We start from the raw sequence: 22,930 nt of genomic DNA on the forward strand, positions 1-22,930 counted from the left end.
CTGTATGTCTCTTGCTCGTCTTAAAATGGTATCACGGTCTCTATAGTCCTGAATCATGGATATCATTGGGCAAGGGGGATGTCCAGGGGGTGAGGGTCTTGAAGGAACCCGGTGCGCTCGTACAATAGCAAATAAAGGTGTAAGAACATCAATAATTTTTAAGCCAGTGTTCCATGAATTCAGTGGGAGAATTCCCTTCTGTATTTTCCATCCGGGATTCCTATTATTCTCAGTTTATTCCTCCTCATCCGGTCTTCTAGGTCGTCTGTCTCAGTAACCAGTTCAGATATACGTTGGACTGACCTAGTTTGGATCTTTTTCACATTCAGGATATTGTCCTCATTAGTGCTCACTCTCTCCTCCACAGCTCGTTCTCTAAACCATCCCCCTTCATCTCACACTTATAGGGATATTCCCATCTCCAAGATCCTATCCCAATATACAGTAGGTGTAATAATATTAGCAAATACCGCCAATTAGAAACGTAGTATACTTTTTGTGATTCACGGTCTCTTTCCTTATGTGCAGGCATTGCAGGACCTTATCTATAAATGGTTACGACTAGTGATGAGCGAGTGTACTCGTTGCTCGGGTCTCCCCAAACATGTTCGGGTGATCTCCGAGTATTTGTAACTGCTCGTATGAATTTGTTTTCATAGCCTCAGCTGCATTATTTACGGCTGCTAGCCAGGCTGAACACATGTGAGGAATGCCGGTTTGTTAGGAAATTCCCACATGTATTCAGGCTGTCCAGAAGCCATAAATCATGCAGCTGAGGCTACGAAAACCAAATCTCCGAGCACACCCAAATACTCGGAGATCACGCAAGTATGTTTGGGAGACCAGAGCAACAATGGTACTCACTTATCACTAGTTACGACCACTAACAGCTGTGACTATACAGTGGATAAACAAAGGTTGCAAAGAATAAGCAGGACCTATACATGTAAACATGTGTACACAATAATTAAAGTAAATCACCCTCAAAGTGATACATGTACATCTAAAAATAAGTATGAATAGACAAATCGCAATGAAACAACCAACTAGAAACCCGACTGAAGAGTCTAGGCACGGAAGATATATAATAAAAGACCTTTATTTTTATAGATTGGGTATGTGGTGGCAAGGAAAACAGAGCGAACACAAAAAAATAGACATTGGACCATTCAAGGTTCTGTAGAACAATTATGGCTGCCGGACACGTCAGGTATAGTATACACTATGTTAATATTGGAACAAAACATGAAAGCCACAAATCAAACTGGCTACAGAAGTACTCTAACCATGCCTATGGAGCAAATAATGTGATATCATACATTGCACATACCCTAGGGCAGAGGTCTCCAACGTTTCTGATTTTGAGAGCCACATTCAGCTCTGACAGAGGGTCACGAGCCACATCCAGCCTTGAGAGAGGGTCACGAACCACATTCAGCTCCAGCCCCCCTCACAGTAGTGGCAACTAAAGCCCCTATTACAGGCATAATGGTAACCAAATCTTTTCCATAAAAATCAACCAACCCAAAGCAGTATACAAAGATCCAGGGGTTCCTACAATACCCCCCATTCAGTATTCTCCTATAAAGCACTCCCAAGACACGGTCACATCCAACTTCAAACACCTCCTCTGACAGGTGGTGTCATCTTGTCTCCAGCATACCACTTAAATCATCTCAAAACCCCTAAGACCAGGATATATGCATCCAGATCTGCTCTTCTGTGTAGGGCTGCTCACAAAATTCTCAATTTTCAGATGTGCTCTTCATACCTGTTTGTTATAACTGGAGCTAATGCACCAAGTTGATAGACAGATAGACAAGTCATGGGACCGCAAGCCACATGTGGCTCCCAAGCTACAGGTTGGGGACCCCTGCCCTAGGGCCTGTGATGAATAAAGTGCAATACAAAGTTATACTGCACATGCCCAATGTATCAGGTGCACATGATCAATCACTTGTATGTATGGAGGAGATGGATAGGGGGACCATGAGCCAAAAAAGAACCCCGGTGAAGGACGCATCGAAAACACGTCAGGATTCGTGCTGCCGAGAACAATGACAGCCTAATTGATTGTTCAGCACACATAGGCTAAGTACACAGTGTATCATCTGCATGCGCAAACGCATGCCAAAACGCATGGTTACGCTGCGTTTTTAATCCACATCAGCTTACGCATGACGCCAAAAAATGCTGCATGCGTTTGCGTTTTCTGCGCATGAGTTCAAAATTTCCATGAATTTTGGTATGCGGCAAATGCTGTTCCAGAATTTCCTTGACAAAACCCACACACAATGGGCATGTGTCATGGGGATTCTGTATACATAGACCCTACACAGATGAAATCCTCATCTTTTGCTGCTGTATCCAGCTGCAAGATGGATCTTGGCATGGAGAGCTTCTATCGTAACCTGGATTTGGAATTGAAATTGGCTTTTGCCTTTGCTGTGGCTTGTGAAGAAAGAAGAGAAAGACAGAGAAGACGTCGTTGTCGCTACTGGCAACAGCCCATGATTGAAGTCCGAGAGAGACGTGGAGCCTCCTACTTGTTGTACACAGAGGTGCGTGAAAACCCTGAGTTTTTTGACTACACGAGGATGTCTATATGGAGTTTCGATGAATTGCTGCAACGTGTCCGAGGATCCATCACCAGGCAGGACACACAACTATGTTGAGCAATTCCTGCTGAGGAATGTCTGTTGGTGACCCTGAGGTATGTAATTTTGAAAAACAAACATGTCGTTATTGTTATAAAAGCCATGTAGTTACTTTTTTCCCCCCATTTTCTGTTCTGCAGATTCCTGGCTACTGGAGAGACCTTATCAATCTCTACATTTTCAATTTCGGATTGGAGTGTCCACCCTTTCTGGGATTGTTGGAGACACCTGCCATGCTTTATGTGATGTTCTGCTTGAAGAATTCCTCCCCCAACTGAACTGTAGCTGGAACATGCGGAAAAATTCCAGGAAATCTGTAATTTTCCAAACTGTTTGGGTGCTGTGGACGGCAAACACATTCGGATTATGAAACCTGCTGGAAGTGGATCAGAGTATTTCAATTACAAAAATACTTTTCGATTGTTCTCATGGCGATAGAAGATGCTGAATGTTGATTTGTTGCCGTTGGCTCATTTGGACGAGGAAATGACTCACAGATTTTCAAAAAATCTGACATGGGCAAACGTTTGTATGGTAATAGAAATAGAGAAGAGGTGTGGCACTCACCCGAGTAAGCTGCTCAATTAAAATCCTTTATTCGTCATACGGTACAAAAACATACCAATTGGAGAGGCGGCTGGGATCGGGTAATGGTGCGGGGAGTGAAGGAGAGGACGACGGCCGTTTCGCGCCGATGTGCTTCCACGGGTCCAGGACCCGTGGAAGCGCATCGGCGCGAAACGGCCGTCGTCCTCTCCTTCACTCCCCGCACCATTACCCGATCCCAGCCGCCTCTCCAATTGGTATGTGTTTTTACCGTATGACGAATAAAGGATTTTAATTGAGCAGCTTACTCGGGTGAGTGCCACACCTCTTCTCTATTTCTTGGACATTGCTTATTTTTCTATGTTGAGCACCCCCGTTGATTGCTGCAGGAATGCCCGCTCTATGAGCCCGTAGAGGATCCAGCGTACCTCCATTAAAAACCGTGCTTGACAGCTTAGTGCCGTTCACACATCTTGAAATTTTATTGTTTGTATGGTAATAATTTATATTTTTCACCGCCACAACCTCTTGCGAACACTGAAGGACCACCAATGCCGTTTGTTGAGATTGCGGATGAGGCCTTTCAAATGCGTGCCAACCTCATGAAACTGTACTCAAGTCGGGACTTGAATCACACCAAAAGGATTTTCAACTACTGACTGACAAGGGCACGAAGAACTGTGGAGTGTGCCTTTGGTTTGCTGGCATCAAAATGGTGCATTTTGGGAATACCAATCAATCTAAAAACTGAGAAAATTGATGTTATCAAAGTGTGTGTTATGCACTATTACTTCCTGGCAAAAGAGCGCCAACAATTAGAACTTGACAAATCAGTTGCTAGCACTTTGCAGGATTACCGTGATCACCCTTGGAGGACTACAGTGGAAGTTGCCCAGATGAGGGATGTTTCCTGCTTACTTTGTTTTGGATATTAGACGTGTTGCATGGCAAGACGATATGGTTTAATACACTTGTAAATGTACCTGTAATGTTTGCTAACTTTACTACTAATAAAACACCTCCAGTGAAACACCCATTGCTACTTCACTCAACAATACAATACACGCGTGTGTGTTTTCACATAAAGAGACAAAGAAAACACAGGGACTGTGCAAACAAAATACAAATTTTAATTATCAACAACAAATAACTTTATTTTCCATTAACCAACAATTGGGTTTATGTTCAGTGTCTGACGGTGAGATATTGTGGACCTTGGGGGTGTTGAGCCGTGATGATGGGGTAGGAGTTGATGAAAAGGTTACAGGGGAAGGGGCAATAAATTGCAGGATTGGCTCATGGTTGGACTGGACACATTGGGAGTTGAATCGTGGGAAGGGATAGACAAATTGGAAGAGAGAAACACAAGGGAAGGCGGGGACAGATTTGACAAGAGACACATTGGGAGGTGAGGGTGGTTGGTCCTTTTATGGTCGACAATTTTTGCTCCGGGTCTTCATTTTCCTGTGCTGAGCAGAGTCGCTGGTGGGAGTCAGGTTTTTGTAGGTACCTCTGCGTTTCTTGCTTGGCTGAGTGGGAGTGGTGGCCTCTGTAGCAGTGTACTGGCGTGCTGCTGGACTGGGCAGAGTGGTGGATGCTGCATGCTGGCATGGTGCTGGACTCGGCAGCGTATTGGATGCTGCATGCTGCAGGGGTGCTAAACTGGGCAGCGTGGTGGATGCTGCATGCTGATGTGGTACTGCACTCGGCAGCGTGGTGGACGCTGCATGCTGCAGGGGTGCTGCACTCGGCAGCGTGGTGATGCTGGGAACTGGGGGAACTGCCATAAAGTCCAGCGGTGGTGGTGCAGGATAGTTCGGTGCTGCTGTCTTCTGCCACTGATGCTGTGCTTGGCCTTGTTGCTGTGTCGGGAAATAAATGTTCGCCTGCTGGTAATATCCGGCCTGCGGACAGTAGCTTCGGGACTGCTGCAATGCCTGGCTGTAAGCAGCCTGGCAGGCCAGCATGACGTTCAGCTGGAGTTCAGGCGTAAGGTTTTCCGACATGCCCCGCTCTATTGCAGAAAAAAAATGGTGCACCGGTCTCTGAAGGTCGGCTTTCAGGTGGTCAAGATGGCTGTGGACATCCTGCAAAAGTGTGTTCACCTGAGTGAACCCACTGTCTATTCTATCTCCAATCACCTTCATCCTATCCTGGAAGACCGAGCTTAAGTGAATAAACTCGGGCATGACTGACCTCTCCCAGGCCCTCTGCCGCTGACGAGAAGTCCCAACAAAAGCAGTGGAAGAGGGCTGGGAGAGGGGAAAACCTGATGGACCGGCTGCCTGTTCCCCAGCCTGTGAAGCCTGCCCAGTTGCTGCATTGCTGGTGGATGATTGCGAGCGTTCCGTGGCTGGTCGATGAAGGGCCGCTGCAACTGAGGACGATCCAGGTTCTGTGGTGCTGCTGCAGGTTCTGTGTGGAAAATAAATGAAAAACATTACAATAAAAATAAAAAGCGCCAACATATTCTGTAGAACTGAACAATTCAAATGTTAGATAATTGAGTACAACACAAAGATACTCACGTTCGATGAGCAAGCGCAGGCCTCAGGAAAGCCAGCATGCGATGGTATTTGTATTTTGATAGCTTTGGAGCAGCACCACTTCGAACCTTAATCTCCTCTCTCATGTCCTTATTGAAGCGGTCCTTTATTGATCGCCAGCGGACTTTTACGCTCTTCACTGTGAAGGGGGGGAAAAAAAAAAAAAAAATTGTAAAACCATGCACCTACATTTACAGGTTCACCGCCGCATTGCAATACTTACAAAAATCCTTTCTGACTTGTGTGGTGGCACGGTCCCAATTAGCCAAGAGCGATCGGGCCACTTCTTCCCAGAGTCGTCGAATCACCACTGAGTCAGAATGTTGACGATGACTGGTGTCCCACAACGCTACGCGCTCTTTCACAAGATGAATCAGTTGATCATTGTCGATGATGATATTGGCTTCCTCACGTTGTGGAACCTAGACATCACAGAAACACAAAAAAATTATAAGTCATAGTTTTAAAGCTGAAACACTTAACCCCCGAAGCTTTTTTTGGCTTTGCGGGGTTTTTTTTTGATCCCCTCGTTCACAGAGCCATAACTTTTTTATTTTTTAGTCAATATGGCCATGTGAGGAATTATTTTTTGCGGGACGAGTTGTACTGTTGAACGTCACCATTGGTTTTACCATGTCGTGTACTAAAACAAGGGAAAAAAATTCCAAGTGCAGTGAAATTGCAAAAAAGTGCAATCCCACAGTTGTTTTTTGTTTGGCTTTTTTGCTAGGTTCACTAAATGCTAAAACTGATCTGCCATTTTGATTCTCCAGGTCATTACGAGTTCATAGACACCAAACATGTCTAAGTTCTTTTTTTATCTAAGTAATGAAAAAAATTCCAAGCTTTGCAAAAAAAATAAAAAAATGGAGCAATTTTCCGAGACCTGTAGCGTCTCTATTTTTTGTGTTCTCGGGTCGGGTGAGGGCTTATTTTTTGGGCGCCAAGCTGACATTTTTAATGACACCATTTTGGTGCAGATACGTTCTTTTGATCGCCCGCTACTGCATTTTCATGCAACGTTGCGGCGAACAAAAAAATGTAGTTCAGGTGTTATTTGATTTTTTTTCTCGCTACGCTGTTTAGCGATCAGATTAATCCTTTTTTTTATTGATAGATCGGGCGATTCTGAACACAGCTATATCAAATATGTATATTTGACTTTTTTATTGTTTTATTTTGAATGGGGCGAAAGGGGGCTGATTTGAACTTTTATTTTATTTCATTTCATAATTTTTTTTTTTTACTTTCGCCATGCTTCAATAGCCTGATCAGCTCTGCTACATAGGAGCAATGCTCAGATCGCTCCGACGTAGTAGAATTACAGCATTGCTATGAGTGCCGACCACAGGAGACCTCTGGTTGTCATGCCAACGCACCGCTGACCCCTGATCATGAGAGTCAGCGGTGCATGTATTTCTGGCCCAATGGTTGGAAGCACGCGTTAAATGCCGCTATCAGAGTTTGAGAGCAGCATTTAACTAGTTATAGGCACGGGAATCTCCCATGCCAATTGCGGGCACATGACAGCTGTTCAAAACAGCTGACATGTCCCGGCTTTCAGGTGGGCTCACCACAAAAGCCCGTATAAAAGTGGGGGATACTGACATTGGTGTAATACTACGTCTGATTTCAGTAAGGGTATGTGCACACGTTTCAGAATTTGGCTGCGGATTTGCAGCAGTTTTCCATGCGTTGTACAGTACCATGTAAAACCAAATCCGCAGTGCATATGCAGCAGAAAATTCAGAGCGGATACGCTGCGGTTTATTTTTCGCAGCATGTCAATTCTTTGTGTGGAATCCGCAGCGTTTTACACCTGCTCCAAAATTGGAATCCGCAGGTGTAAAAACACATGTGAAATCCACACAAAAACCGCAGAAATTCCGCAAGTAATCGGCAGGGCGTTTTACCTGTGGATTTTTCAGAAGCTGCACGGAAAAATCCACACACGAATTCGCAACGTATGCACATGCCCTAAGGGGTTAAACCAAAAACAATCAAGACTACTTACACGCCGTGTTTCTACCTCAGGAACTCGGGCCCGACGACCCTGGGAAGAATCATCACTCAACTGCTCCGGCTGTTCAGCACCAGAAGTGTCCTGTAAAGAAAATACAAGATTTTGAGATTGAATTGACTGTCAATACAACACATAAATCCTAACTGTCATGTTCTTGCTTCTCAGCTCGTGACTTGGGGTTGTGCCTGCAAGGGTTAATCTATCTCCTCTCTCTCAGTCCAGCATCCAGCCTCTGTCCTATGCTGCAATGGAGCATAAGTCATCCATGACACAGTCCACGCACCCCGCTCATACACGCTGCCACCACTCACCGAACACACGGGCGATGAGTCCCGGGAATATTACTACTACTGTCTGCCAATCACCAGGAACACACACTCTAAGGCTATGGATTCTTTAGAGCATACAAGGTTCAAACTTAAAGTTTTAAGCTTTAATAGAAAAGGAACAGTGCTTACAATAAAAGATATAAAAATATGGAAATAAAAAGTGACATACAAATATGCAAACCAGTTATAAAAATAAAGGGAGAAAACTTACAGAAATATCTAAACTTTGCAGTCAAGCATTCTGCTCCCTGAGAGGGGGATGAATATGGCTGACCCTCTGCTATGATCTGGTGGCCTAGGAGCAGCATGGACGAGCTCTGGAGTAGGTGGCCTCTATACTGACCGCAGACCCTGAACTTAACACCACAACTATAAGTAGCCGTGGGATGTTCCTGTCACTCCCTAGACACCTCGTCACGGCCGTAGGACTAATTACACCTAAAGAAAGAAACAGGAAAACTATCTTGCCTCAGAGAAAATTCTCAAAGGAAAGACAGCCCCCCACAAATATTGACTGTGAGAGGAGAGGGAAATTACAAACGCAGACTGAAAACAGAATTTAGCAAAGGAGGCCACGCTACCTAGAAAGAAAAGACAGGGCAGAGTACTGTGCGGTCAGTATAAAATACTACAAAAATCCACCACAGAGAATACGAAAATCTCCACACCTAACTAAAGGCATGGAGGGTAACTCTGCAACTCCAGAGCTTCCAGCTTGGCTGAATAAATCCTTACACAGACAAAGCTGGAAGAAAAAGAAAAAAGACAAAGAAAAAACATAGCAATTCACTGAACTATAAAGTCCACCGCATGTGGACTGCAAAAACAAAGCCAGGACTTATCTTTGATGATTTGGACAACCCAGCAGGAGAAACCAAGCAGAGATGTGAATCCTCCAGAAAACAATGGACAACTGGCACTCACCAAAGGGTGAGGCCAGACTAAATAGCCCCGTCCAAAGTGGTCGCACCTGATGACTGCTGTGAAGGACAAACAGCAGCACTACCACTTATAACCACAGGAGGGAGCCCAAGAGCAGAACCCACAACAGAATTCACAACACCCTCAATCTGTGAACGTGTTTCTATGTGTAAAGGCCTACTTTATAGAGTCAACCCAGGAGTCAGATTTCTAGACCAGCCTCTCAGGTTAATATTCTAATCCTTGGTTTGTGACTGGATCCTGGCTATTACCAATGAATACATTATTTTTCTTTGAACACTCTTTGTGTAATCTTTCTTTCTCAGAGTAAATATACAGTGTCAGGCTGCAATTTGGCATCTTCCCATCAAAGGCACTAGGAGGTGTGAAGTGTTTCCAATTCTGTGTGTGCTCTGGAAATCCCCCCTGGGGTGACTGGAGACTGCCTGCTCAGGATAACATAGGTCATGACCTTTGTGAGAGCTGCAGTCTAAGACAGATGTTAATTTACTGCTGGTCATACATCCATACATATTTCACTACACCTTACTCCTTATGAACGTACATGGGGGTTGACTTTCAGGTCAGTTCCCGAGTGCGTATCTGGTTCCTCCCCACCTTGGCAAGATAGGCCATCAGCATTGCCGTGATCGATTCCTTTTTATATGCTGAATTGTAAAATCATATTGCTGTAATATCAGACTCCAGCCAAGCAATTTCCCGTTGTCCCCAACTACTCTGTTGAGTCAACTCAATGGGGTTATGATCTGTTATCACGGTGAAGTTGCACCCATAGAGGTATGGTTGCAGCTTCAGCAGAGCCCACACAATTGCTAAACATTTTTTTTTTCAATGGTGGCATAAGCCACTTCTCTGGGCAGTTTCATGCTTAGGTAGAAAATTGGGTGCTCCTCACCTTGCTGGTCTAGCATCTCCTCTACCTGTTCCCTCATGTGTGCCTTCATCTCTGCTGACACACGGTATGCAGACTGGCGTACTGGGGGATTAGTACCAGTGTCCCCATGGTGAGCTGCTAAGAGCATGCTCCTAGGCTCCCCTGTGAAGACTTCGGTGAACTCGCTGAGCGTCCCCATCAGCTCAGACCACCGACTGTGGGATAGCCCAGGGTTAAACTCTGCTGACTCCAGGGACTCCATGTACTGAGTCCTGGCCCCCACATCTAGTAACAGATCAGCCTCCCCCTCTTCAGGCAGGCTACAGACAGGTAAGACAGGTCTCCGTCATGATGAGCCTTCAGCATATTTACATGGAAGACTTTCTGATGCTTTGCATGCTTATCTAGGGTCACCACATAATTAACATCATTTAGCCGCTTGTGTACAGTGTATGGTCCCTCCCATGCGGCCTGCAATTTAGGCTACGTTCACATTTGCGGTGTGCGCCGCAGCGTCGTCGCCGCAACGCACAACGCATACAAAAACGCAGAAAAACGCATGCACAATGCTGCGTTGTTCAACGCATGCGGCGCAAAACGCTGCGTTTTTTTTGAAACGCAGTTGCGTTTTGCGCCGCATGCGTTTTTTGTGCAGTGAGTCATTCTTCATCCCCCCCACCAAAAAAAGTGTCTACACAATAGATAAGGACCACCAATGGCTAGAAGAGGGTTGGTGTTTATGCAATTGTGTATATATACCCTGGCAGAGATGAATTCCTCCCATTTTGCTGGTATTCATGATGGAGCGTCCCATGGACAGTATCTACATGGATATGGAGATGGAATTTGCCTTGGCTCATGCCTATGCTGTCGCCTGTTCTCATCAAAGGGAAAGGGAAAAACGGAGATGGAGTCATCGCCGCTTTTGGATACACCCTATCTTGGAAGTCCGGGAGAGCCGTGGAGCATACCATAGCTTGTTTGGCAAACTGAATGACAACCTGGAGAAATATTACGAATATACCAGGATGTCTCAGGACAGCTTCCGCTATCTTCTGCGTCGGGTGGAAGGATCCATTAGCAGGCAGGACACGCAGCTCCGGAGAGCTATTTCCGCAGAGGAACGGCTGCTGGTGACTCTACGGTACGTAGCTGTTTGAATGACTGTGATATGTTCTTCCCTTTTTTTTTTAATTTTTTTTTGGGTTTGGTATGGTCAATGTACTTTTATAAATTACAATGTACTTTAATGTAATTTCTTTATCTTCTTGGCAGTTTCCTGGCTACCGGAGAGACCTTGAGATCACTTCATTTTCAGTTCCGGATTGGAGTCTCCACTCTCTCCGGAATTATTGCTGAGACATGCCGCGCTTTGTGGGATAATCTCCGGGAGGAATTTTTACCCGTCCCTACAAGAGAAATCTGGGAGGCCAACGCACAGAAATTTGACCAAGTGTGTTCGTTTCCAAACTGTATTGGCGCGGTGGACGGAAAGCATATTCGGATTACCAAGCCTGCGAAAAGTGGATCCCTTTTCTACAACTATAAAAAATACTTTTCCACTGTGCTCATGGCAATTGCCGGTGCGGACTGACGTTTTCTCGCAGTGGACATTGGTGCGTTTGGCCGTGCAAATGACTCGCACACATTTAAAGAGTCGGATATGGGCCAAAAATTATATGGCAACAATTTTAATTTCCCACAGCCACGACCTCTTCCTCACACCCAAGGCCCTGCGATGCCATTTGTTGTGGTTGGGGATGAGGCATTCCAAATGTCTGCCAACCTATTGAAACCCTACTCCAGTCGGGGCTTGGACCATACAAAAAGGGTGTTCAATTACAGACTGTCCAGGGCCAGAAGGACTGTGGAGTGCGCCTTTGGCATCCTTGTCTCCAAATGGCGTATATTAGGATCCGCCATTAATCTGAAAACTGAGACAGTGGATGAGGTGGTGAAGGCTTGTGTGGTTCTCCACAATTATATTATGGCCAATGAGAGACTGAATGTCGAACTCGATGAACCCATAGCCAACCCATTGCCCGATTACCATGATCATCCTCTGAGGACAAGTGTGGAAATTGCGCAGATGAGGGATCGTTTTGCGGCCTATTTTGTGTCAGATGTTGGCCGTGTGTCATGGCAAGATCAAATGGTGTAATAATGTTACTGTTGGACTGTATTCTGGTTTTAACTACACCAATAAATACCTCTACTGTGACTGTGCTAAAAATATAATATAATAATAAATTCATTCTCCAGTATTATGTGCAATAAATGTCATCCGTTTAGGTTGGTTTGGTTATGTCAAATTTGGCATCTACCTATAGTTCACTAATGTAATGTGCCTTATATAAAAAATTGTAAACCTTTGTTTTTAAAATGTGGTTGTTTAATAAAAAAAATTTCAAATTTTTCTACCCTGCTTCAAAGAACATATTTATACCATACAACATATTTATTTGTTTGTCAGATCGCCGTGTATCGTTGTGTTTGACAGCAAAAGCAACGATACCAGCGATGTTTTACAATGGTAACCAGGGTAAATATCGGGTTACTAAGCGTAGGGCGTCGCTTAGTAACCAGATATTTACCCTGGTTACCAGTGTTAAATGTAAAACAAAAAACAGTACATATACTCATGTTCGCGTCCCCCGGCGTCCGCTTCCTGCACTGACTGAGCGCCGGCCGTAAAGTGAATGCACAGCACAGCGGTGATGTGACCACTCTGCTGTTAGGGCCGGCACTCAGTCAGTGCAGGAAGCGGACGCCGGGGGACGCGATTGTGAGTATATGTACTGTTGTTTTTTTAACATTTAACACTGGTAACCAGGGTAAACATCGGAAGCGCGGCCCTGCGCTTAGCAACCTGATGTTTACCCTGGTTACCCGGGGACCTCGGCATGGTTGGTCGCTGGAGAGCTGTCACACAGACAGCTCTCCAGCGACCAAATAGCGATGCTGCAGTGATCTGCATCATTGTATGTTTCGCTGCAGCATTGTTAAGTGTGAAGGTACCTTTACGGTATGTGTCCACGTTCAGGATTGCATCCGGATTTTGTCAGGATTTTTCATCAGTATTTGTAAGCCAAAACCAGGAGTGGAACAATTAGAGGAAAAGTAGAATAGAAACATCTGCTCCACTTCTGTATTTATCACCCACTCCTGGTTTTGGGTTACAAATACTGATGTAAAATCCTGACCAAATCCTGATGCAATCCTGAACGTGGACACATACCCTTAGTGTTTGTAAACACCTCATACACTTTATTGTTTGTAAACACCTCATACAGCAATGAGAGACACCCAAAAAAAGGTAAAATTAAAAAAATCCAAAAATACTGTCTGACATTGCATATATGAGGCGTTTGAAGCACAAAATATGTGTAGACAGCGCACGGCGTGACTTGCCGAGAAGTATACTGGAAAATAAGAACAAATATTTTTGTTTTAAAATGAACAATTTTTATTGGGGGGAAACAGAAAAAAAAAGGGGAAATAAACTTAGGGGGTATCAACCTCTGCCACCATGGGGGAATGGTAAGTCTCTGGTTGGGAATGGGGAGAGGAAGAGGAGTATGATGAGCCAGAGTCCAGGAGGCTCGATGGCAGGTCCAAACCCTCCGCAGGGTACACAGGGGAAGAAACCGCCACCTCTGTAGGGGAGGGAGGAGGCAACACTAGTCTTGGCCTGGTTCTTGAAGGGCCCTGGCTGCTCCTGCTGCGGCTAGAGCCCCGACGCGAACTAGGTGTCTGTATTGGAGCAGCCAGAGCCTCAGTGTGTGTCCTCTTCCTTCTTTTTCTTTTTTTCTCTCCCGCGGCAGCTCCCACATCATGACGGCTACGGGAGGATGAGGGCCTGGCAGGAGCAGGAGTCGGCGGCACAATGCTATGGTGCATGTGGTGGCGTCGCTCGGCACTTGGACCAGGGTGGGGTGGCTGGAGTGGCTCTGCAGCAGGAGTCGGAGTCATGCTAGCCGGCGACGGTACTACGGGCAGTGTCGCTGACTGCGCGACCCGAGACTGCTGCAGAGCCCTCACGTAGGCATTGTTACAGGACTGCATCACCGAAATCTGGAGTTCCGGCGTAAGGTGTTCCACCATGCCCTTACCAATAGTACTTAAAAAAGGTTTGGCCGGATTCGAGAGCTCGGCTTCCAGATTTTCAAGGCGCCGGTCGATATTAGACAGACGAGTGTCCATTTTATCGCTCAACTCCTCGAAACAGTTCTGGAAAACCGTGCTCATATGCAAAAATTCAGGCATGGCTGGCCTGTCCGAGGCCCGCTGGCGCTGTCGGGAATTCCCGAATGAAGGTGCGCCAGAGGCCTCGGGCAGGGGAACACCTGATGGACCGGCTGCCGGTTCTCCAGATGGTGGTGCAAGCCTGCTGTCGCTGTGGGAGGGCTGACACGGGTCAGATGGCGATGCATGACGTTCCGCTTCAGAGGGGCGAGCTCGCTCGAGGGTGCTGCTGTGTGTCCTGTGAAAAGATAAGGGAAACATTAGTCTTCAATTAATAACCTATCACATACGCCAACTCCTGTAATAAAATTAACATTACATGACACAACAATACAAATCCTCTGTCTCTCAGTCTGTGTGGCCTATAATAAATTGCTGATTGTTATCGCCAGCTGACCATTAGGGCTGACGATAACAATCATGGACATACCAACGGCAGAAAATGACTGCTCATTCCCGCTGCCAAAGCCTTTTTACCGCATACCTCTGTCATCGTTTTAAAAAAATTTTTGTCAAAAAATCTTTCTTGATGCTGCCTATGCCGCAAAAATAGTATAAAATTTAAAGTCAAGAAAAACATTTAAAAAAAAACAAAAAAAAAAAACAGTCTCTTTGCTGATCTGATCGCAGGAACGGCCATGACGTTAGGATCATGTGATCGAGACGTCATCATTATTCCTGCGATCAGAACTACCCTGACTCAGAACGTAACCTGTCATGGACTACAAGGACTCATGCTTAACCAAAAAAATTACTAATGGCCTATATACCATTCCACTAGGGAAAAAGTTACGTGGATGGCCAATATGCTACGCTGACTACATGGATGGCCAATACACTATGTGCATGGGAAAAATACTATGTGGATACGTGGCTAGAACGTGTACTATGTGGCTGCGATTTAGTGGCCTGGCAATATACTATGTGGATGCACAATGTACGTGGCTGGGCAATGTACAATGTGGCTGTGCAATATGTTATGTGGCTGGGCAATGTACAATGTGGCTGGGCAATATGGTATGTGGACAAAATACTTACTGTCGGCGGCCAAGGACCGGTCTTAGGAACTGTAGTGCCCTGTTGTACTTATAGGGCACCGACTTGGCCGCAGCAGCACCACTCCGGGATTGCTCCTCCTCATTACGGAGGCCCTTATTGAAACGGTCCTTCATGGATCGCCATCTGGTCCTCAACTTTTTAACTGTGAATGCAAAGAAAAAAAAAAGGTTACATATTTAGCATTTTAAAAGGATAAAACAACCGTGTGTGATGTAAAGTTTAGGCGTTGATCGCATCACACACGGTTGTGTTTATCCTGGAAAGATGGGTCATAGCAGCGTCTCTGCAATACTCACTAAAGTTGCCTTTGTCCTTCGCTGAGGCACTGTCAAAGCCATCCCACAGCGACTTTGCCACCTCTGCCCACAAACGCCTCAACACCACCTGGTCCATGTGCCGAGGGTCACGGCTGTCCCACAACGGGCCACGCTCCTGGATGCAGGAGATCAGGAGGTCCACATCAATACTGTCTCCTTGGTCCCGTTGTGAAACCTAGAAAAATTAGAAAACAAAAAGGTTGCAAATATGCAAATATTAACAACCACCAGCACCTGGCATGATTTGTACCTTTGCCCTATCCTTTGCCATTTGATGTATGTATATTGATGGTTTCTACACCTGTATTTTGGAATGTTTTTGTGCTGGGAGTTCAACTTTCTGTTACCTTCCCCCAATACTTGCTGCCCTGAAAAGCTATAATGTAATTAAGCTTAGTAAACATCCCTAGTGAAAGCAGGATGCTACTCAAATGTAATGTTCCTCTCACCAGCAGAATGCTACTCAAAAAAAAAAAATACTCACTCGCCGTCCTGACGCCACACCTTGGCCCCGACCTCGCTGCTCCCGCTGACTGCCTTCCCCCTCACTTGAAGAAGCCTGTAAAGATTGTATACCAAAATTATTGTCAATGCTACAAATGGCAGCGAATAGTAAGCAACTGGACATAATTACTCACCGCACTCCCCCGCGCCGATTGGCTAGATGCTGCAGAAGAACTTGGCATTCTTGAAAAATTGTTCTGCAAAGAAAAAATGAGCAAAAAAATCACATCCAAAGCACAATGACACATATAATAAAATAGGCAAAAAAAAAAAATTACAACCACAATTGACTGTTGACTGATAGGACAATGCAAACTCAAAAAGCGACACCACAACGCCATACATTGCAAGAGAATACAATAGAAGAAACAATACAAGAATAGACCCAAACAAAATTAAGCAAAAATAGACACCTATGTCCACATTTTTAAATATAAAAACTTACTAAAAAAAGCCTTACAGGTAAAAAAAAAGGCCCAATGAAATAGCAAACTAATGAACGCCATACTTTACAATTACAACAAGACTTGATCCAAAACAACACCATCTGGTGACATCTAACCACAGAAATACATCATAAAAAGGCGATAAATACCATTCTAGATAATAAGCAATAAACATTACGGGACAACCGCTGTTACAAAATACAGCAACACAAAAGATAAACCATAAAATAGAAAAGAAAACACATGAAATTAAAAAAAAAAAGAAAAAAAAGGGCCCCACAAAAAAAAAAAAAAAAACATTATACTACACACTTGGCAATGCAAACAGTCAATGAAGGAGATATATGCCATACGGAAAACGACGTAAAACCATCAGAGATAAAAAAAAAAAAGGGAAAATACAACTGAAAATAGAATGATATAGCCGCACGGAACAATACAATACAAATGAAACATCATAAATGTAGCCCCCCCAACAGCAAGAAGACACTCAAGGATAGAAAAAAAAATGCCAACAGCATAATAAAACACAGCAAGACATGAGCCAAGAAAACGCCATACGGTTACCCCCAACAATAGAAACCAGAAAAAGACATGCACCAGAAATTTAACAAGAAAAAATGAGCCAAAAAAAATACATTGAACATCCGCATGACACCAGAACAACCCAAAACCAATCCAAAACCAAGCAAGGCCGAAGACAAGAAACGACAGCATATAACGCCAGAAGTACATCAGAACCAGATTAAAAAAAAACAATTTTTCACTAACAACCCACAGTGCCATAACCGTACAATAGCACAGACCAAACATTGCTCAAATTAAATAAAAATCAAGAAATAAAACACAGAATAAAAAATATGCAAAGAGAAATATATACTTACAGGTTTGGAAAGCAGATTGCTCCTCTCAGTGTCTTCTCTGTGTGTTGTGTGGATAGCCTTGTGAAAGACAATGCCAAACCCCTTTTTTTTTCTATATATATAGTGTTTTTTTAGTGTCTAGACAAAGTCTAGACAATGTTTTGCATTTTTTATTGGAAAACGCATGCGTCGTACAACGCGAGTACGCGTCGTCTGCGTTGTCAATACAAGTCAATGGGGAAAAAGGCGCATCGACGACGCAAACACGACGCATGCGTTTTTTAAAAGGTCGGCGCCGCCCAAAAAATGCAACATGTTGCGTTTGCCGCACCCTGACAGGTGCGCCCTAACGCCGCATGCGTCGTACAACGCAACACAACGCATGACAACGCATGTACATGCGGCCCATATGTTAAAGATAGGGCCGCATGACGCATGCGTTTTGTTGCGGCGACGACGCTGCGGCGCACACAGCAAATGTGAACGTAGCCTTTTCTGTTAGGCTACGTTCACATTTGCGGTCGGCGCCGCAGCGTCGGGCGCCGCAGGGTCGCCGCATGCGTCCCTATATTTAACATGGGGGCGCATGGACATGCGTCGCACTTGTGTTTTGCGTCCGGGCGCAGAGGACGCAGCAAGTTGCATTTTTGCTGCGTCCAAAATCAATGAAAAAAAGGACGCATGCAGCGCAAAACGCAGCGTTGTGCATGCGTTTTGCTGCGTTTTTGTTTGCGTTGTGCGCTGCGGCAGTTATAAAAATAAAGGGAGAAAACTTACAGAAATATCTAAACTTTGCAGTCCGGCATTCTGCTCCCTGAGGGGGGATGAATATGGAATGGCTCACATCAGCTTGGCTGCCTCTCAATTTGGGAACGTGCTTCTATGTGTAAAGGCCTAACTGATCGAGTCAACCTGTGCGTCAGATTTCTAGACCAGCCTCAGGTTAATATTCTAATTCTTGGTTTGTGACTGGATCCTGGCTATTTTACCAATGAATACATTATTTTTCTTCGAACACTCTTCTTGTAATCTTTTTTAGGGTATGTGCACACGATGCAGATTTTGCTGCATATCCACAGCAGTTTCCCATGCGTTTACAGTTCGATGTAAACCTATCGGAAACAAAAAACGCTGTGCACATGCTGCGGAAAAAATGCGCGGAAACGCAGCAGTTTACATTCTGCAGCATGTCACTTCTTTCTGCGGATTCCGCAGTGGTTTTACAGCTGCCCCTATGGAAAACCGCAATAAATCCAAGATAAATCTGCAGCAAAAACGCCGCGTTTTTGCCCAGCAGATTTATCAAATCTGCTGCGGAAAAATCCACAGTGGCCAAGAATACGTGTGCACATACCCTTAAGGTACCGTCACACTCAGCGACGCTGCAGCGATATAGACAACGAGCCGATCGCTGCAGCGTCGCTGTTTAGGTCGCTGTAGAGATGTCAAACACAGCAGCTCCAGAACGATGCAGGAGCGATCCTGTGACGTAACGGCGACTCACTTATCGTTCTCACAGGTCATTAGGTCCCCTGGGGTGACTGGAGACTGCCTGCTCAGGATAACATAGGTCATGACCTTTGTGAGAGCTGCAGTCTAAGACAGATGTTAATTTACGGTTGGTTATACAGTCATACATATACATATTCCACTACACATACAAATCGGTATAGCAAATGTACTCACTTCATTGGTGTCTTGTCCACTCTGGAGAGCGCCCAGGTCTTCATTTGAGGACATGTTGGAATAGAAGGCTGCAAGAGAGACAGAGTACACACTGCATAATATGACAAACACAAAGAGACAGAGTACAGACTGCAGTGGGAGAGACAGACAGACATTTTCATAGCTTCTACACTGTGTTCCAAATTATTCTGAACAAAGAGTTTAGGAGTGATAAGGTTAGAATTTTTTTGTTTGTCATGTAAACTCATTGACGGTGATGTGTGTCAGGGCTCTTTATATCACTGAAAGCAATTGCAGATACCTGTGCACATTAGTTTGGCCGGTGTGTCCAAATAAAGGCAAGACTACTTAAGAAGACTGTTCCACATTATTAAGCAGCCTACATTTTTTGCCAAAATGGGAAAGAAAAAGGATGTGTCGGCTGCTGAGAAGCAACAAATTGTGGAGTATTTAGGTCAAGGCATGACTACAATCAACATTGCCAAGACACTTCATCGTGATCATCGCACAATCAAGAAGTATGTAGCTGATTCCCAGCACACACGTGTGCGTGCTGATAGGGAGAAATTGAGGACTCTTTCCAACAGGCAATTGCGTAAGGTTAAAAGAGCAGCTGCAAAAATGCCTTGTCATAGCAGCAGACAAGTTTTTGAAGCTGCTGGTGCCTCCAACGTCCCCAGAACAACAAGATGCAGGGTCCTTCAGAGGTTTGCAGCTGTGCGTAAGCCATCCTGTCGACCACCTCTATCCACTGCACACAAACAGCAACGGCTCCAGTGGGCCAAACGATACATGAAGACTGACGTCCAAACTGTTTTGTTCACCGATGAGTGCCGTGCAACGCTTGATGGTCCAGATGGATGGAGTGGAGGATGGCTGGTTGATGGACACCCCATGAAAACACGGCTAAGGCGCCAACAAGGAGGAGGTGGAGTAATGTTTTGGGCTGGAATCATGGGGAGAGAGATTGTCGGCCCCTTTATGATCCCTGAAGGGGTAAAGATGAACTCCATAATCTATGTGGAGTTTCTAAAACAACACTTCCTGCCATGGTTCAAGAGGAAGAACCGTGCTTTCCGCAGCAAGATCATTTTCATGCATGATAATGCACCGTCTCATGCTGCAAAAAACACATCTGCATCTCTGGCTGCTATGGGCATAAAAGAGGACAAACTTATGGTGTGGCCACCATCTTCCCCTGACCTCAACCCCATTGAGAACCTCTGGAGCATCATCAAAAGGAGTGTCTATGATGGCGGGAGGCAGTTCACATCTAAGCAACAGCTCTGGGAGGGGATTCTGTCCACATGCAAAACAATTGGAGCAGAAACATCCAAAAACTGACAAATTCAATGGACGAGAGAGTTCAGAAGCTTCTTTCCAACAAGGGGTCCTATGTGCAAATGTAACATCACCAGGAATAAAGTTTTCACTTGAAAACTGTTTGATTTCATTTTGTAATAAGCTGATAATTCTTATAACTTCACAATTGGCCATTTTTTTGTTCAAAATAAAATAAAAAAGGTTGAAAACTCTGCTGTGCATAATAATTTGGAACATGCATTCTGAGTGTTTATTTTTTTTTAAATATACTGCTTTCATAGTTTGTTCCAAAACATTGCAATTATACTAGAATAGTAGATGACTGGAAAATAACAATGACTGCAATTCAGATAGGTAATTTAGAGAAAATATGAGGAAATATTATTTGCATAATAATTTGGAACACAGTGTATACTCATATCCAGAGACTTCAGGTGAAATCCAGAGTGTTGTGATCACTTCGGGTCTCGAGAGTACTGACATTACAGTGTCTCACCCCCTTTTTATACAGCTTGGTTTCTGGGGTGGCTGACACCAGTTCCTGGACATGTTCAGTCTGAAGTACGCATACACAGATACACAGAAACAACGAGCACTCTCGTATAGAAAGACTCAACCTGACCAATCTGCCATAATGAAACATATCCTGCCAAGCTGGATGGCAGAAACAAGAGAGGGATGGGTCCTATATAACTCCGTCATGCCCCGTGTATACCTCCTGACCCAAGAAGGGCAGTACCCGATTGTGGCACTGCTGGGAAAATAAATAGACTTTTACAAAAACACTGCTGAAATTAAGCAGTCTATTGAGACCCTGGGGTGGCATGTCAGTCTGGATTCCCTTTGTAACAACACTTTATTGAAGTTACCCCGCCTATGGAGTAGTTTAATCCGGTCAATCCCCAAAAAGGTAAGAACTGATGTTACCCTGATGGTGACAATTGATGTGTGTAGCTGGAGATGTGCCACGTTTGCTCCTCCACTTGTCTCCTGAACTCTGCAACCAATTTGCCACAAGCAGATAGCCTTATAGATGATGCCCTTCATTTTGCAATTAATTCTCCAATATGGAGCTCTTCACCAGTACTATCATTACGGAAAATGTTTCCTGCTTGGATCGACTCAAGTGCCACACAGATGCCACATTTGTAAGATCGCCCAAGTTTCGTTGGTAGCCAGGTGTCACCAGTGGACCGAGTCTTGCGGTAAGTGATCATGGGGGAAGTTACCGATATTTTACAAATGTCCTCATCCATCCTGAGTATTTTCCAGAGTTTACGGAGGATCTCCCTAACCAGTGGTTAGATGAGACAAATGGATTTGTCTTTGATTACCGATTTGTCCTGAGACACCAGAAGTCCCTCTCGCTCTGTCTTAGTGAATGATGGAAGGACTCCCTCAACACCAGGTCAGGGTGGCTCCTTGTCAAAAATCCCTCTCGGAGATCATCAGACTTACACATCCTTGACAAATCTGACCCACAAATCCATGAGTATGGTAAATTAAGACATGGTTTCAGGAAAAACCACAGTATCCTCCAACCAGCCAAGAAACAGGTTCGTGTAACTTGGTGTGCAGGGACTGCCCTTGGCAGCGGCCCAGAGCTGGGGGTGGATATTCCCAGAAGAGGTGAAAAGCACATTGGCCAGAACAAATTCAAGGAGGGTTAGCACAAGATTATTATAAGTATTGACAACCCTTTGCTGAGAGAAAGTATTCAACACCCTCTATGCCTTTATTATGGAGGATTGAGGAATACAAGACTGCAACGTCAATGCAAGCCATCAAAATGTCCTATTCAATAGAAATTCATTCCAGGCTACGGAGAAAATCCTTTGTGTCCCTGATGTATGGGGGTAAGATAATCACAAAGGGTCTAACGATGTAATCTAGACAGACTTCTACATTGTGTCCAACACTATTAATTCCAGACACAATGGGTCTCCCTTTAATAGGTGTATCACAATAATGTAAAAATGCCATATTATGAGTTTAGTTCTAGAAGGTTCCATGGCACACACACACTGCAGATTCGAACTCCCCCCCCCACAGCATTCGCTGATACAAAAACAAAGCCCTATGGCAGACACACGCTGTGGGCTCTCCGATCCCCCCTCTTCAGCTGCATAGGAAACTGACTTCCACTACACACTGTACAACTTGATACCAATGTGCAGCAGCCCCCACTGAGTAGTTTATGGCTTTAAGCTGGGAAAGGCAGCAATAGTACCATGTGCTCTACTGTTCGTGTTCATGTAGAAACTTAACAGTAAGGCATAACTTGACTCCAATTAGTGACAGAGGTATGAAAGTTATATATTTGGTATGTGCAACAATAGGGCTACCCACCCGTGTGTTTTCTAAGATCAGCGCTTAGGAGAAATTGAGAAACGCATAACTGCTTAAGCGGGTCAAATATCTACCTCATGTTTATAGTTATAGTGAGCATCATGATCATTGTGTCGTTCTTCTACGAGGTTCATACGGCGAGAAATGTGTAGAGATGGCTTTTCATAATTTTAAGAAAGGGGAGTATTCAGCCCCTGAGTGAGGTCACCACGGGGAGTGCC

General features: G+C 44.7%; 2 protein-coding genes across 6 annotated transcripts in view; one reads left to right on the forward strand and one right to left on the reverse strand.

Moving 5' to 3' along the window:
- The window catches only part of LOC143793567 (uncharacterized), a 222,596-nt gene that overhangs the window by 101,295 nt on the left and 98,371 nt on the right, over nucleotides 1-22,930 (forward strand). The gene's annotated exons all lie outside the window — the stretch shown is intronic.
- LOC143793526 (uncharacterized) overlaps nucleotides 4,309-22,930 on the reverse strand; it is a 46,211-nt gene continuing 27,589 nt past the window's right edge. For 2 of the 5 annotated variants that reach the window (XM_077280575.1, XM_077280571.1), the window contains 5 exons: nucleotides 19,038-19,105; nucleotides 7,764-7,853; nucleotides 5,973-6,171; nucleotides 5,732-5,888; nucleotides 4,309-5,618 (listed from right to left, as the gene is read on the reverse strand). In XM_077280575.1, the coding sequence (XP_077136690.1) occupies nucleotides 4,631-5,618; nucleotides 5,732-5,888; nucleotides 5,973-6,171; nucleotides 7,764-7,853; nucleotides 19,038-19,105 (1,502 nt within the window). In that variant the 3' untranslated portion in view covers nucleotides 4,309-4,630. Of the gene's footprint in view, nucleotides 5,619-5,731; nucleotides 5,889-5,972; nucleotides 6,172-7,763; nucleotides 7,854-13,353; nucleotides 14,401-15,200; nucleotides 15,364-15,517; nucleotides 15,714-16,022; nucleotides 16,098-16,176; nucleotides 16,240-19,037; nucleotides 19,106-22,930 lie in introns of those variants that run through there. The other 3 variants (XM_077280574.1, XM_077280572.1, XM_077280576.1) reach the window with 3 other exon arrangements.

Source organism: Ranitomeya variabilis, chromosome 1 (genome assembly GCF_051348905.1).
Source record: "Ranitomeya variabilis isolate aRanVar5 chromosome 1, aRanVar5.hap1, whole genome shotgun sequence".
NCBI classification, from domain to species: domain Eukaryota; kingdom Metazoa; phylum Chordata; class Amphibia; order Anura; family Dendrobatidae; genus Ranitomeya; species Ranitomeya variabilis.